The following is a 17,650-nucleotide window of genomic DNA, read 5'->3' on the forward strand; positions in this document are numbered from 1 at the left end:
GTTTGATATTTATGTAGATCTAAATCTTTGTGTAATAAGAATCTTCAATAAATCAGCACCACCCCACTCAACTTCTTACAATTTTTTAAGGCTTAGAGCTAGGCCTACAAACAAAAATTCCTGTCTGGGGGTTTCAAACATTGGTCCTATGGCACAGGATTCCATCTATGTTGGTGAGAAATAAAAAAAATAAAAAAAATGTTCAAAAACTCCTCCAAACAGACAGATCTAAGCTATCTAATTTCAGAAAGGCTTTTCTTTGACTCAGTTGATTACTGTCTTTGTCTCTGTTTGAGAATTTGTTTGTTGCACTCCTGCCTACACGATTACTTAACCTGGGGTTGAGGTATTTGTAAGGTAGAAATCCGATTACTCTCCTGCTCCAAGTCAAAGAAGCCCAGCACCTGTTTTTGTCAATTGCACAATTTTCACAAATCTCGAATAGATTTATATCTCGGTCTACTAGATCTATATCATAGATCTACATGTATGTAACTTAAGTCTACAAATTAATGACAATTCCAGATGTTTTGTTGAAATCTGACTTTTCTTTGCACATTGCTAATATGATTATGAAAGTTTTTCTGTGTTGGTTGAAAATAACTTTTAATTCTTTATTTGCTCTCAACACAAGAACATTTTTTGAAGAATTACCTCAACTGTAGCTCAGTCAGTTAGAGCACCTGTTCTTGATGAGATTGTAGATCTGGGTTCGAGTCCCGCTCATGCCGAAACACGTCTAACAAAAAAAAATCTGATGCTAGTGTGTTAGCGTGCCTCACCGCTGCATTCAGTGCAGGTGTGAATGCATTAAGAAAAGGCTTTGTCCATTGGAAAGGATGCTAATGTTGGTCCCGTGTATAGGAGAGCAACATCCTATGCACGTTAAAACCGCTACGCTGTCCTTAAAAGAGCAGAGTGTTCACCTGGTATATTGCACCTGCAGGTCCCTAGCTGTACCCCCGATGCGTTTATGCACAGTAGGGCCCTACATGTATGTAAAGCAGAACAAGACACAGGCTTAATCTTTCTTCTAGTTGTTTAATACATGTACCATCAGCACGAATAATTTTCCATCTTGCTATTACTGTTATGCATCTCAGTATTTTTCAATATGTCACTTTCATTTTTTAGGAGCCTGCGGGAGTAGCATTGGCCATGGCTGTGGAGAGGCCATTGAGTCAGCTGAACACGGATCCCCTCTCTCCTCTAAGGAGTCAATCCCGTCTCAATGGCACTTCAATCGTTCTACATGAATCACTGGTTGCCCCAGAGAAAAAGAAACCAGTTCCAAACCATCTCTTAGACACAAGTAAGTAAAAAAATTATAAAAGATGTCCAAAATTTGACTAAAAGAATTGATAAAATGAAATAGTACATCAATTGTTATTTGATCTGATGGTTAAAAATTCACAGTTGAATTATTTATAAGTGTAAGAGTTGGGCCTCCAACAAATTGAATTATTTTTGCTATAAAATAACTTCTCAAACTTGTAATGGAAAACACCTCAAGATGTAATATTTCCATGAAGATATAGTTTGATAAAATCACAATAACTAAGTGTATGGAGCGCCTTTATTAAGAAAGTTCAATTGTTGTTTGAAGCATTATCACTGAAATACTATAACATAGTAATCACTCCACTTTTTAAAGATTTAAAAGTTAGAATAAAAGTGAATAATAGATAAATGTAAACTGTAATAAATACTTTTTGACAAGCATTAAATTTGACATACTTAAAACATCTTGCATTTTATTTTGGTTTCTTTTAGAAATATATCATAAATTATCCCACAATGAAGTACTTCAAGTGGAACCTGCAGTGGTCCACTTCCCAGGCTTTGAACCAGGGAAGGTTCATCGACAAGTTATGGTAAGTACACTGTACACCCTTTATAAATAAGGCTATTCTTGGTAGCTTTTATGTCAGAGAACATTTGAAAATTTGCAAAATGTACATTATGTAATTTTGAAAAAAAAAGAAGAATATTGATCTGGAATATCTTTCATTTTACATTAAACCCAAGCGGTTATGCCACAGTTCCTGAACAACTAGCACAAGAAATTATTTTATCAATTCAAGTCATTTGCTGATGTTATTAACTTTGAAAAAAAAAAAATAGTTTTGCCAGGAGCTGATCAAATAATGACCCAAATAAGACTTGAAATAATGAATTGTCTTAATTATAGCAGGATGCATCCATCATCTCAAGTAGATCACCAAATTTTGTTCTTGAATTTGTAAATTACAGTAGCCTAATCATCAAGTTAGATGAAATTTGCAAACTGTGAAGTGTTTTCAGAATTGCAGTGTGTTTTGATGCTTCGGGGTTCAAAAGCCTATGATCAAAATGCCTTTTCACCACTTTGTTTCATGGTTAAATTTGATTTTGTTGCCCTTGCCTGTGAAAATTGATTTCTGCAGTGTCAGATATATCTCTTGATGAAACTTAAAATGATGGACATTACATCTATAATGTAATTACCTATAACTAGAAGTAATATGGTTATCTATCTTTTGTGAACTGATGCAAAATAAAGGAATGAGGACCACATTGTTCTTTGCTCACCTTTGAAAAAATTTTATTTGCAATTTTATTCTAACCCAAGTGATTTTGCTTTAGTTTAAATCTAATTATCAAGCATGTACCAAGATATCTGATATCAGTAGCTCAAATTTAGTCTTTATTTATGTAAATGTGATTAAAATTTCTCTGATTGTAATTTGGAAAGGGATTATTTCAGTATTTTAGAAAAAAAATGACACCAGATGATCAATACATGTATATCTTACTCTTAATATGTACATGTAGTTTTCATCACTGGCACAGTGGCACACATTCAATAAAAAAAAATGAAAATCCTTCCACAAAATATACAATATTCTTGTACCTGCATCCATCTGTGCTATGCTATGCATCTCACACTAAATTTTGGTTAAGAATTATGCATTAATTTTTTCAATTTTCTTGATTCCAGAACATCATCAACACATCCTCAGAATGTCAGCAGATGCATATCATCCCTCCGGCCACACGTTATTTCAAAGCATGGTACAAGAAGAGGGATCGTCTGGTCCCGGGTTTGTCCATGGAGGTCACGGTGGAGTTCCGACCGGACGAATGGAGGTACTTCTATGACTGCATCAGGATACATTGTCAGGTACATAGAGTAAAATTCCCTGATTGGGTTGGTGTTTCATGATTGGAAAACTTTTGTCCATGTTGTAGTGAAAAGGATGCAGATGAGGATATCATCATTCATATTTTTTTAACATACATGTAACAATCCTTAAAAGCATCTCCTCCCCCCTCCCCAAAATAAAAAAAATTGTGGGATTATTTAATAAAAAAAGGTGGAAAGTTTATATTAAAAAGAAAACGCTAAATGAAAATGAACACTGACTTAAAGTTGCCTACATGTACACCAAAATATTAACTGGGCATTGTGGCATGCACCTGTAATCCAAGCTATGTGGGGAAGTTCAAAATGGATACAGAGGTTCGAGGTTCAAGCCCTGGTCTCGTCTTTTGGATGATGACGTTAAAGGTCGGTCCCAGATGTAAATAATCACATCTGATTGATTCACGTCTGGACAAAAACTCAAACACCCACACACAAAGTATAATATGATTTGTCCTTTAGTTATCTTCCCATTGACACATGTAGTGATACTTAGTGATGGCTTGGCTACTTAACTAATGCATAAAATTTCCCTCTGGAGCTTTTGCCCCCTCTCTCCATCAAGATATCCTTGCGCTTCCTCAAAGTCACATGTGATTTTGTTTACATGAATGTTATATTAAACAGGGGCCTGTTGCAGAACAAATTTCAATCAAATGCAACTCTAAAAATCAAAGGCGACTTGGATTTCGTACTGGTCAGAAGTGTGTATTTGGAAGTTGTGTCAGATTATCAAAGTTGTGCATGAACGCAACTTCCTCTGCCAAGGAACTCTTATAATGATGAAGAATACTTTGTCAATTTTTGAGCAGAAATAACCTATTCAGCATATTATTGAGACCACATCATGTTTCCTCTTTGTATTCTAGAGTACAGAGAACCTTGTGATCCCTGTACATGCATACCCTGTCATGATGGCTGACTTTCCAGAAATAGTCAAGTTTCCTCCTACACCTGTATCCCAAAGGTAAGATGTAATAGAGTCTCAAGATAGAAATAACAGGGCGGTGTTTCATAAAACTGTTTATACGTTAGGCACAATTTTACGAACGACCGATGACCCTATCTTGTGATTCTCAAATATTTGTTTTCTGTGTATTCCTTCAAAAACTTGATCCACTTTGTGCTGCACTCGACTCAGGTGAGGTGAATGGGTACCTGGTAGGATAAATTCCTTGAGTGTACTTGGCGCTGCTGATAAAATAAAACTTGAGCTGAAGCCGGGGTAATAATAATTGCGCTTTGTATCCAAAAGCACTATATAAATCCAGCTATTGTTATCGTATTCCCATCCGCTAAAGTTACAATCCGGTCTTTGTAGATTTAAATTCTGGTTGCTATAGAGCATCTGAATGCAAGATTTGTTTTTGTCAATATTTAATGAGAATTATTATAAGTTTACTCCCATTTTATTAAAACAGAACAATTGGGGTATGTCATTTAGTACAAGAAATGGTCACCAAAACTGCATAAAATTGTGTGTACCACACAATAAGCTTTATAAAACAGATCCGAGGACGCATATTCGAGGTCTATAAAGGGTATACTCAAATGGATTTTTATCATCTTAAATTTCAATTAACTATGTCTGAATGTATATTTATTTCATTTTCATACTGTGTACAGGAAAAAAATGAACACTATGATAGTTGCCAGGCAATTTATTGGGATCACCTAAAAGAAGTTATCATGAACTTCTCTTGAAATAATTTCTACATTTGCTTGTGCACCCATAAAACAATATGTAAAGATAGAGTCACTATCAAACACCCACTCTTCTAACTGGGAGCTGTCTCTATGGTGTTTAATACATTATCTCTTTCATTTATTTTTACTCTACCAGATCTAGACAGATAATTTGTCTCAAAGTCTATTATCCTGTTGTAAAGATAGAATTATAAGAAATACCCATTGCTATCATTCCAAGCTGATTTTGATGTTTAATGCATTTCCACCTTTCTCCCCCCCCCCCCACCCTCCCACTAGATCAAGAAAGGTAATTCCCATCAAGTGCAATATCCCGTTGGATTTTGAATACCAGCTCAAATTCATCCAACCCCACCCTGCTATCACCATCACACCTATGAGCGGGACCGTACCGGGGAATGGTCAGGTCGAACTGACCGCTACCTATTCCCCTTCGGACTTCAGCACGGCGATCATGAAGCTTCAGTTGATCATCTCTCAGTTCAACACCAAGCCGTTAGATTGCACTTTCATCGGACATTCCAGCCCTGGTCTGGCTGTGTAAGTATTGAGCAGTAGCAGATCCAACTGGGTTAAGGCCACCACATGTCTTACGATTGATCCGAGACTGTGAACAGTCTCTAAAAATTGAAAAGTCACCGATTTGAACTTATAACATCATTCACATGTTGCAATGGCAGTTACCATAGTAACCACATTCCTTAGCGAATCAGATTCAAGACTTCTTTATAGTTTTTTAATGACATCCTTTGTAAAATGGGGCCCTCAACCATTGATCCATCTATGATTTCTTTGCACAGTCCTCCCGAAACCCAACCTATCGACACCACAACAGAAGGTCCACTCTCACCGGTCAACACAGCCGTCCAGCTTGACCCCCAGTCCATCTCACCCATATCAATGTCCAGAAGAAAGAAAGGAACGGGCAAGACTGCTAAGAAGAAGACGGTCACTGTATCCAAGCTGACCAAGGAAGGCACGGAGAAGAACGGTGTGAGGTTCCCATCCAATCTGGATGTCCAGCATTCGGTCAATGCAGTGTTACTGCAGACCCCAGGGAAGCTCACAGTGAAGGAGTTAAGGGAAGGTAGGTCTTGACTTTCGGTCAGTAGAAGTCATATGTTTTCGGGACCTCTGTTTGTCCATCAATCCCGTTTCCATTCTTGTGATGAATAATTATTTTTTGAAAATATCATCTTCCTTGGTAAAAGTATGCAGTACTATACATTTATGATTTAAAATGATTTGTTTATATTTTAGGGTTACAAGGTCATAGGTCAAAGAGGTCATTCTTTGAAATACTTAGAAGTTGTGAGTGTGATATATTTTTGCTCTGGCAATGGTGGAGGCCTAAATTTCGACTGCATGCAGTCAATCTATCCATCCCTTTTTTATTGTACCTTGAAATCTTTTGATAGTCTGTAATATTGATAACAAAAAGTTTCATGAATCAATGAATCGATATAATCTGAAACTTGAACCTTTAAGATTAAAATGAGTTGTGGTTATGATATTGAATTTACAGGATTTTTCTTTTTAGGTGACTTATGTGGCTTTATTTCTTAATGATAATGTTGGATGATCAGAGAAGTGAAATCTTTTATGCATCTTGCATTCTCTGTGTATGTTGAAAGATATAATTGATTCTCCATGTTTTTCATTATAGCTGTACAATCAAAATCAGGGTCGGCCCAAGCACTCAACCCAAGACAGTTAAAGGTAAACTCACTGAATTTTAGCATGTTTCTTAATTTTAAAATTAAAAACTTAACATGTTCTTTACTCATACAGCTCAAAATATTTGTCAAAGTTTATTCCAGAGCTACTCACATAAAAACAAAAAGTGGAAATATGAAGGAAATCTTTAAATTTCATTTAACAATTCTAAATTTATGAACATGAAAGATGAATGCTAGTGCATGGTATCTACATATACAAAATACTAAGTTTACAATGCTGAATCGGGTTGTCTTCTCAGATGTAAATAACATAAATCTTGACATTGGACTGCTATTTCATTGAGATTTGTTCTTAATAGATTTCACAGAAAAAAGCTGTAATTAATACCGTGCTCATATGTATGTCAATATACTCTGTATTACCGAGTTTTAATTGTTTGACTGGTTCATTTGCGTAAACTATGCCAGGATCTGCTAGAACTTGGTATGAAGACATTTCACCCTGATTTTAGAGACTTTCTTTTAGAACTATCCCTCAACTATGATTAATTTAAGAAAATAGATAAGGGTGCACTTTTCTTTCTTGTCTGATGATTCATTTGACAATATATCACTTTACAGGAAGCTGTGTTTGATAGGGAAGTGAGGGATGATGTTCAGGCAGAGAGGAGAAATCAAATAAGATGGTAAGTGTTTTTTCTTTTTTGAGGTATTATTTTAGAAATCTCTCTCTTTTTGTCTCGCCTGCATAGCAGAGCGAGACTATAGGCGCCGCTTTTCCGACGGCGGCGGCGGCGTCAACATCAAATCTTAACCTAAGGTTAAGTTTTTGAAATGACATCATAACTTAGAAAGTATATGGACCTAGTTCATGAAACTTAGACATAAGGTTAATCAAGTATTACTGAACATCCTGCCTGAGTTTCAGGTCACATGACTAAGGTCAAAGGTCATTTAGGGTCAATGAACTTTGACCATGTTGGGAGAATTATTCTCAAAATCTTAACCGAAGGTTAAGTTTTTGAAATGACATAACTTAGAACGTATATGGACCTAGTTCATGAAACTTGGGCATAAGGTAAATCAAGTATTAGTGAACATCCTGCTCGAGTTCATTTAGGGTCAATAAACTGGTCAAGTTGGGGGTATTTGTTGAATTACTATCATAACTTTGAAAAATTATGGATTTAGTTCATGAAACTTGGACATTGGGTTAATCAAGTACCACTGAATATCCTGTGGGAGTTTCAGGTCACATGACCATGGTCAATGGTCATTTAAGGTCAATGAACTTTGGCCGTGTTGGGGGTATTTGTTAAAGTACCATCCTAACTCTGAAAGTTTATGGATCTAGTTCATAAAACTTGGACATAAGAGTAATCAAGTATCACTGAACATCCTGTACGAGTTTCAGGTCACATGACCATGGTCAAAGGTCATTAAAGGTCAATGAACTTTGGCCGTGTTGGGGGTATTTGTTGAATTACCATCCTATTTCTAAAAGTTTATGGATCTAGTTCATAAAACTTGGGATTAATCAAGTATCACTGAACATCCCCTGTGAGTTTCAGTTCACAAAACCAAGGTCAAGGGTCAGATAAAGGTCAATAAACTTAGGCCATGTTGGGGTAATTGTTGAATTGCCATCATAACTTTGAAAGTTTATAGATAGAGTGAATGAAATGTGGACATGGGTGTAGTTGACAAGTCTTAAGTCACCGTTCAAATGTCATTTATGGTCAATGAACGTGGTATAATGTCATTATATGAATGGTGTTTTTGTGAATGATTATTTTATAGTAGTTTTCAAAGTTAGCACTGCTGCTATATTAAATCGCATAATGCAGGCGAGACTGCCAGAGGCGTTCCACTTGTTATTGATTTATTTATTGATTTATTTATTGATTTTTATTTATTTATTAATTAATTAATTTATTTATTTACTTATTTTTTTTTTTTTTTTGGGGGGGGTTGTTTTAGATATTTCTTAAGGTTGTTAATGTAGATGTTTCATTAGTTTGAAAGATTTATTAGTTCTTTGTTGTACTGGTACTACCCAAATGCTTTGGTATGTTTCTAGAAACATTTTTGAACATCAGGACGCATGAAATTGACTCCTGCTTTGTGAAGTAATCCCCAGACCTCACTAGATGGAGCTTGAAATTATGATAGAGTGGCTAAGGGACAATTCCATAAAAATGTATACGTTTGACCCCTATTTTAAGAGTCGAAACATTCCGAAAAGGATTTGTCTCTGTTTTCTAGTTCATATGAAAAGTTTTAATGCTTTCAAATGACTATGATATGAATAGTCCATGAAGTGAAATATCATAGGAGAAAAATGCTGGTCAGACCTACACAAGGTTAGTTTATTATGGAATTGCTCAAATTCAAATAAATGTGAATCTTGTTTCAAATTCCTTGAGGAGGGGACTGCCAAAGCATACATGGAAGAGGCAGTGGAGATGGAGAGCAGGAGGGTTGGGTTGAGGGTGAAGGATGCACTGTATTGGGCAAGGTGGAGGGTAAGGGTAAAGGCGATTGCTGCGAGAGTGAGGTGATTCCGGCCACCCCAGCTCACAGGGACAAAACCGGATTTAAATGTCAATGTAATGCGCTATATAAATGTAACATGTATTGTATTTCAAACTTTGGATTGATGATGATGAGATTCCAATAATTCTCACTCATCTTATCTTCGAAATATATACTTTAGTTTCCCTGTATGAGATGAGTTTTGGATGATTAATGTGGTTTCCGATTTAAAACTGTTATTATGATTATCATTTAAACAGGCAAGTCCACCTGGGCAGAGAGCAGATGCCTCAAGATGAGAGACTACAGATTGTTGAAACAAGAAAAGAAGCTCTCAAAGATTATCATGTGAGTTCTGCATCCCTTTTCCCCAACTTTGTTGTTGTTGTTTGTTGTTTTGGGGGCATTAACAGTTGACTGTTGTAAAAAATAAATATTCCAAAATAATTTGTGTTCATGGTCTCTTTTCATAAATTAGATTTTAGTTTAACCCTCTGACTGCCAAGTAATATACCTGACATGTAAATATACCTCCTTTTCATTTTGATTTCTGTAAGCAATTTTCTTAACCATATTACAAAATGCCATAAAGTATGTGCTTCAAACCGTTCATGAAATGATTAGTCTCTATTTTCTATAAAAAGTTGTAAAGCTTGTAACTTGGTTTTATCAGGTCTCGAAGTAAAGCTGAAGAGGAAAAAAATAGAGAAAGGTTGATTATTTAATGGAATTGCTATCAAACAAATTCCTTTCTTTTGTCATCCAGTTTAAGAGAGGAGACCCACTTCCAGAGATAGAGTTCAACCGTGTCTCGACCACATGCACCCAGCGACGCACCTACAGACGGATGACCCATGTCCCTGACCCAGTGGCACAGTTTGACCTCTACTGCAATGACCCCTGGGCCATGAAGCATCGAGCCATCGGACGCTTCCAGCAGGCTGTCCAGAAGGTCATTCTAAGGCAGAGAGCAGCAGACAAGTGGTCCATGCTGAGCAAGCTCGTAGCGGACTACAAGTCCGGGAATGCTGGCAAGGTTGAGAAATGTAAGGAAAGAATTTTTTTGCATTCCTGACAAATTTGTATAGTCTAAATGTTCTTTCGAAGTTATTTTGTGAAATTTTGATTTTCATGACCTGTACTGACCGCACAGAACATTGTTAGCACTAACAATGAGCTAACAGAAGCCCTATTACAACCTGTTATGTAGCAGCGATGCATAATGTAACAACAATGCATCGCTTACATAGTGAAATAAATGTTTTGACTTCCAGTCCGAAAGATTTCTGTGCGGCCGGTACTGATTATTATAGCCCAAAGAGACCAGATGAACTGCATGCAAAATGACTGTGCTTATATGTAAAAAAAAAAAACCCTCTGTAATGTCTTTTGGAAAGACATTAATCTGCAGTTGCCACTCTCCATCCAGGTGTTAATGGACAGCAGCAGGAACAAATTCTGTGTATCTTTTATTCACTTTAATAGAAAGCCCAGCCAAACCCGCATAATGTTGGAGCACCATTTGTATCATATGTACTATACATATATTTTTTGTTAGCATTATTATCTTATTATTATCAATATCGTTAAAGAAACATGTCGATAAAGGAATAGGAATGATGAATGAAATTATATTTAAACATATATAATATGAACATATGCATGATCATTTGTTTTTGATAAAGGCATACTTTCGTTTTTGCATTTAAAATAAATATTTATTTTTCATATAAATCATCCATTATTTTATAACTATGTTTCATTTTCAGTGACATTTGGTAATAATGGTGAGGCCAAATATGACCACTTACCCCTTGAAGTCAGCTCGGACAAGCTACTAACCTACGCCTTTCCATCATACATCTCGCCAGATTACAAGGATGATATGGTAAGATACTCGTACCTTGTTTGTTTTAAAACTCCATTATTATTTCTTTATTAAAAGTTAAGTAGTGAAATAGTGTCATATATGAAGTAGAGGTGGGTCATTACCATCAGATTTGTCAACCTTGTCCCGCTGACATTGCTCTGATAGGGACCGGATGCACCAATTAAAGAATAAATGAAAATCCATACTGGTTTATATCTCATGAATTTCACTATTATTCTAAAAGATTTTCATGTGATATCACATTCAAACCTTAAGTGACAGAAGTTGTACTATGGAAAGACGATTTGAGGGCAGGGTTTTTCAGTTTTCTTGCTTGAATGTATCGCTTATAACGTTATTAGAACATCCAATCATTAGACCGCCATATTTGAAGCTCAATTTTGACTTTTGCCCAAGACGGCACTACGCTATAGCGTCATGGAATGAGGGGTGAAGTGTAACTGTAAATATAGCAGCCTCAAGCATTGCTCTAGCTAAATAGTCATTGGTGTGGCTAGCATTAATATTCATATTATTCAAATATCAACTTGTACAACATAAATACAGTGTCATATTTGTGTCATATTCACCAGGCCCCTGATGCACTGGGCATTGTCCCTGCCAAGGCAACGGACATTGAGGTGAAGCGGAAAGTACCGTACCTCGGTCTGAAGGTTCCCCAGCAGTATCGGCTGATGGGGTACAAGGCGCATAGCGTACAGGACGCAGCTGGTGGGTATGTGGCACCCAAGCTGGTCCGACCCCTCAGGACAGGTGCAGAGGTATGTGTTTATCATTACTTACCCCTAAAAGGGTTTTTAATATGAATTTGGTACATCTTTGTGCATTTGTACACCAAAGATTGGTGCTGAATGCATTATGCTTTCACATTTGCTCTCTGTCTATTCTATTTCTTGTACTGACGATAGCTAGACTTGGTGAATGTGGACCATTTGACTGATTTGCATGAAACAGGTTAAAAATGATGATATGGGTTAATTGTCATTGAATAGTTGTGGATCACTGAGAGACTCAAGTTTTATGTTTTGATGTTGAAATCCTTCCTAATATCTTTTGAATTTCTGACAGCATAACCATCACAATGATTATCTTCACCATGATCTCCATTATGAATCACCATGACTGTCATATGTCCTTCACCTCTATGACCTTCTTTTGATCTTCACCATGACTTCCTTCATGAGCTTGACTTAATTTGTGTAACATCCACCATGTTCTCCACAATGCCTTCATCGTGGCATTCATGACTTCACAATGACCTCAATGACTTTCACCTTCACTTTCACCCATAAAATTTACCATGACTCTTACTATTTTCCTGCCGTAGATCTTTGCCTTTAGAATTCTTTACCATGACAATTCCTTTCTATATGACCCTCATGACCTTCACCATGACTTTCACCTAACCTTCACCGTGACCTTGTCATTAACTTTCAGGATGAGACCATCACCATGCCAGTGCCTGAGCCAGCCTGGCAGGAGAAGGATGATGCAGCCATGGAGAGATTGCAAGGCATCGATGATGAAGACGATGACGACGAGGAACCAATTGAGCTGGTAACGGGGGAGGCGAGGAAGATGGCTTCTCAACTTGTCCCTCCTGCTGGGCTTTTCAAATCTGTAGACTACCCGTCCCTCCATATATTTGTGAGTGTATTAGCTAGGTGTCTGTGAAATCATTTTGTTAATAAGCGTGGAGCGTTGTGGAGCGTTGTGGCCCAGTGGATTAGTCTCCGGACTTTGAAACAGAGGGTTGTGGGTTCGAATCCCAGCCATGGCGTAATTTCCTTCGGCAAGAAATTTATCCACATTGTGCTGCACTCAACCCAGGTGAGGTGAATGGGTACCTGGCAGGAATTTATTCCTTGAAATGCGTGTGCGCTGTAATCTTAGTAATTACGGCTGCCAAGCTACAGCTGGGGTAATAATATCCAAGTCCTTTGGAAGCGCATAGAGACATTATTCATAATCGTGATATGCGCTATACAAGAACTGTTTATTATTATTATTATTATTATAAGTTGCCTTGATCTGTTGATTAATCTATTTTGAACATTTTTTTCTACAAAACATGATTTGTGACTCATTTGATCGACTCAAAGTGATATGAACATTGATAGTTGTGCTTGACAATGATTTTCACTGGGGAAAATATATCACAATTTCATAGATTTTACTGCATACAATGATGAATTACCCAAATATGTAGTATCTTGCAGCACTATATCATATTATTTTTGGTATGTGCTCCGAATTGTTAATTCTGCCTGCTTGTTTTTCTGCCACTCACTGCTGTTTTCAGTCACGACTTGTAGTTTAGAATTAATCTCCATTTTTTTATACATTTCTCATGAAGAACCCTGCGCCAGGTCTCCAAGTCTTCTTACCCCCTCTACCCTACGCTGAGGTAGATCCAGACTTCCATCTCTGCCCCTTGCCTAGATACACCCACTCCGATCCCAGGAACAAACACGGTGCAACGCTCAAGAGATACCTGGATAAAGAGGTAGGAATATTTTTTTTCCACTTCAATTCAGTTCATTTGACATCCTTTACAACATACAAACATATATACAAGTATAATATGATACAACAACAAAGGAGTAAAAGAATTTAAATCACAGTATAAGTAATAAAAAATGGTAGAAATATAAAAGAAATGAAAAGAAAATGTAGCGGATGTAGGAAGTCAGAAAGGCCATTGACCTGTCAAAGCCAACTCCCTTGATTACTACATTATGGTATGATTAAAAACACAAATAGAATATTGACCAAAAAATAATAACAGACACAAACATATCGACATCCCCCCCCCCTTAGGCAGTTGGAATTATATCCTAGCTTTAGCTTTCAAAATGTTGGACAAGTTATGTGGTTATTATTGCTATCTTTTTACTTGATAGAAAACACATGGGATTTTATTCTGATTATCAAACCCTGGTTTGATTTGAGGATTAACAAGAATTCTAGTTAATACTTTTGTGGAATGCTAGGTGTTCATCTTCCTTCGGTAATATTCATGAATAATGTACCAAATTATTACCTAACCTCATAGTAGAATAGAGGATATAAGTTGTAAAATACATTACAGCTTGCTTAGTTCACAGTGTCACATATAATTTTATACTGAAATTCATAAATGTGCTCAGCCACAAAGTCTTTAAATGAGTATATACTAGTCATCATTTGTCATTCTTATGTTGTCTTGAATTTTACCTTTGACCCTTTTGACCTTCGTCCATCCAGGATGTAAAGAGTGAGTAATGGGATGAAACTATTAAATAACTCTGTTCGAACATGATCACTTGCCTTCTACCTAGTGACTTCTTTGCTCTTGTTATGACCTTTGACCCCTCTGACCTTTGTCCCTCCAGGATGTAATAAAAGGAGTAATGGCATGGAAGAAGTTCCCTTCTCAAGGTCTAGTCTCACTTGCTAACACACCAACACTAACCAATGTATGGGTACCAAGGTGGTGAGTAACAAATCGCAATAGTGCCCTCATTGTGACGTTAACGTCAACTCTGTGTTAAAACTGTATATTTCTCCTATTCTACGTGATAATATTTTCATAAAGCTGAGTAAACACTACAGTTTTTCTGGGATCTTACTGCTAGTTCTACTGATCAATCCATATTCTTTCCTGTACTTGGGATTCTTACATTTCTTACTTGTGGTATGTGCTATCTTGGAGAAAGTTGTTGGCCCATAAGAAAAGTAGGCCCCTTGAATCTAGTCTCACTGAGACAACCGCTGTTGGCTCAGTTGGTAGAGCGTCCGTCTTACAACCGGGAGATCGAGAGTTCAAACCCTGGCCGTGTCACACCAAAAGATGTTTAAAGATGGGAGTTGCTGCTATCCTGTTTGGCGTTCAACAATTAAAGGGGTTGAGCCTCGTCGATCTGGCGCTGCACAGCGGCTGCCGGGCCCACGATTAATTGGGCAAAACAAATTTTCATTCTGATGTCTATTCCAACAATAAAATGATATTGAATGCTGGTGGTGGATGTATTTGTGAAATGCTCAAATTAACTGCAATATTGCTTTAATTATTGTAATTTTACATTATCGAAGGCAGTAAGTAACTTTGTGCGTGATTAAAATTCAAAATCACTTATCCAGCTGCTATTTCACTCATAATTGTCATCCTTTGGGTCAGACAAGAATGGTCAGAGCATTATGAGCCTTATGGTCAGTTATCTTCACAATGGACTCTTTGACTGACTAATTTGCTGGAATGTTACAGTAAATATCTTTGAAAATCATGATTCTAAGTTGAGAAAGGGTATCCTTAGTACCTGATCACCACCTAGTCTGCAAGCACAGACTCAAATTAGTAACTTAAACCGATTATACCATGTCTAGAGTGAAGACTAGACTCGAAAACTCTTTGTCGTGTGTCAGGCAGCCACAGTACTTAGTGAATCTAGTCTCACTACTTCACACTCTGCATTACACACTATGTAAATTTCGAAAATCAAAGTTTTGTGCCTGCAGACTAATCAACCCCCACATGTTTCATTCTCAATAAAACAAGTAAATCCAAGGAGATATTTCTTTGCAACTCTTTTGTTATTGATTTCTATTACTTGTATCATTTTATATTCATCAATGACTCTGTTTGATCGTTCTAATACAGGACGGATACTTTCAGTCCAGATCTACTACCAGAATCTGTACCGGAGCTTCTGGATGGTTTACCGACTGAAGACAAGGAGAACATCGTCTCAGATGACTCGTAAGTCATGTTTTTCCAATACCAATGTGAGACCACACATTTTGTGCTTTGGCTCATTAACTTTTGATGCAGAACTCTCCAAAGTAATATAAAATATATCCCAAGAAAGAGAAAAGAAATTCTACAAACTTTGTGTCTGTATTCATTGCGAGCAATTATTGATATTTATTTGTAAATGATTAAAATAATTAAAATCCTTAAATTGCCAGAGGAATTAAAATGTCAAACCTTTTCCATTCAATTGGGCAAGTTTCTAACTATACATTTCATTCAGGGAAATCTTAGTTGTAGGTGAGTCATGAAATTTGCGTAAATAAGACGACTGTAAAATGTTTAGCTTATTCAAGAAATGTGCAATATATGTACTCTTTTCTCTCCTGAATAATGAAGTGTTTGACTGATGATAGATTTGCTATTGCATGCATGTTTTGTTTATGCAGAGATGATGATGATGATGAAGCGACGGAAGTGAAAACAGACAATGTTGCTTTGACGCCCGGTATGGTCAATGCAGAGTTCCCCCTGATAGTCCCACCAAGGACTCCAGATCACCACCAACAACCATCGGAAAGGTGAGTCAAGATGTGCAGGGTTTGAGGTGAATTCCAGTATTAGTGGTTACTTTGGTATAACAAGGGGCATATGACGATCAAAGTTGAAAGGTCAAAAGGGGGCTGTTTCACAAAGAGTGAAGTGTGACTTTGAGTCACACTTCAATTTTCATTGGTCGAATCATGATAAGAGGACACGAGCTGCAAGGTATGTAGAAGATTCTGTGCTTCATATGCATTCACTAGCATTTAAGCATGACCCTAAGTCACACTTAACTCTGTGAAACATCCTCAAGGCCTCGAGTTGTAATATTTTTAGGGCAGTGCCACTTTTTACAGGGCACACTTCTCTATTACATTATTACATCTATTGCAATCTATTGCAAAAGAAGGGAACTACAAATTCTCTTCTCTAAACCTAATAAGAGGGGTCAATCAAAGGGGCACCCATGACTATGGCATTCAATGATTTAGGAATATTCTTTTTTCCTGGGTAGAGGACAAGTTGGATTCAATAAATGCATTAAAAACAAAATTACTCAAAGAAAAATTAGGGAAACAAATTCACTGGCTTTTCTCTATTTATGATCACCAGTGAGCCTAAGAATTCAAATATCAAAACATGCCCTCCCTGACCAGCTAGTTTTTTAAGATAGACTATGTTGTTTTTTGTACAAACTAGGGTTAATGGTATTTGTTGAGGTTGATTTTATGATGGTGATAGTGGTATTGGTGGTGGTGATCTTGGAGGTTGTGGTGTGGTAGAAAAACTTGGAAAGGGGATGAGTGACAATTTTAGGTTTACGAGGGATTTTTTGTTTTATTTGTTGGTAACATGAGGTGTGGGGTTCATTCATTCATTCATTCATTCTTTCATTCATTCATTTGTTCATTCATCCATCCATCCATTTACCCATCCATCCATACATACATCATTTCATTCATTTATCCAATCATTCATTCGTCAATCCATCCATTCATTTATTCATTCATTAAAATTTGGATTAAAGATACATTCCAATTAAACTATTTAGCAATAAGTTTAAAGATGCAGGCATTGCTTGACAACCAGTAATACTTCACAAACAAATACATAAAATCTAAAAAGTACCCACATTACTCTTTTGTATGTTGAAAATGTCTTTGTTGATACAATATCTTATTGTTCTCACACTTGATTTTTTGGGGTTGCCTTTGTTCTTATTTGTGTTGTATACTTTGTCTATGTTGTTTATGATGTGATTGATTACTTTGTAGTGAGGAGTTTCCCTATGGTTCCAAGCTTCCTACACACAATAATCCAGTCTCGTCCAATGGACCTGTCCCTAGGTAAGTACCACACTCACTGGACCCTGGTTTCACAAG

General features: G+C 36.8%; 1 protein-coding gene across 2 annotated transcripts in view; it reads left to right on the forward strand.

The window, feature by feature from the left end:
* The window catches only part of LOC129275258 (cilia- and flagella-associated protein 221-like), a 29,056-nt gene that overhangs the window by 8,895 nt on the left and 2,511 nt on the right, over positions 1–17,650 (forward strand). The window contains exons 2-19 of one of the 2 annotated variants that reach the window (XM_064108212.1): positions 1,135–1,312; positions 1,774–1,874; positions 2,981–3,163; positions 4,054–4,151; positions 5,171–5,431; positions 5,692–5,978; positions 6,558–6,610; positions 7,192–7,256; positions 9,366–9,453; positions 9,872–10,151; positions 10,875–10,993; positions 11,569–11,757; positions 12,434–12,643; positions 13,353–13,502; positions 14,371–14,471; positions 15,636–15,734; positions 16,175–16,306; positions 17,543–17,614. In XM_064108212.1, coding sequence (XP_063964282.1) covers positions 1,159–1,312; positions 1,774–1,874; positions 2,981–3,163; positions 4,054–4,151; positions 5,171–5,431; positions 5,692–5,978; positions 6,558–6,610; positions 7,192–7,256; positions 9,366–9,453; positions 9,872–10,151; positions 10,875–10,993; positions 11,569–11,757; positions 12,434–12,643; positions 13,353–13,502; positions 14,371–14,471; positions 15,636–15,734; positions 16,175–16,306; positions 17,543–17,614 — 2,642 coding nt within the window. In that variant the 5' untranslated portion in view covers positions 1,135–1,158. The remainder of the gene's footprint in view (positions 1–1,134; positions 1,313–1,773; positions 1,875–2,980; positions 3,164–4,053; positions 4,152–5,170; positions 5,432–5,691; positions 5,979–6,557; positions 6,611–7,191; positions 7,257–9,365; positions 9,454–9,871; positions 10,152–10,874; positions 10,994–11,568; positions 11,758–12,433; positions 12,644–13,352; positions 13,503–14,370; positions 14,472–15,635; positions 15,735–16,174; positions 16,307–17,542; positions 17,615–17,650) is intronic. The other variant, XM_064108213.1, reaches the window with a different exon arrangement.

The sequence above is a fragment of the Lytechinus pictus genome, chromosome 13, assembly GCF_037042905.1.
Source record: "Lytechinus pictus isolate F3 Inbred chromosome 13, Lp3.0, whole genome shotgun sequence".
Taxonomy (NCBI): Eukaryota; Metazoa; Echinodermata; class Echinoidea; order Temnopleuroida; family Toxopneustidae; genus Lytechinus; species Lytechinus pictus.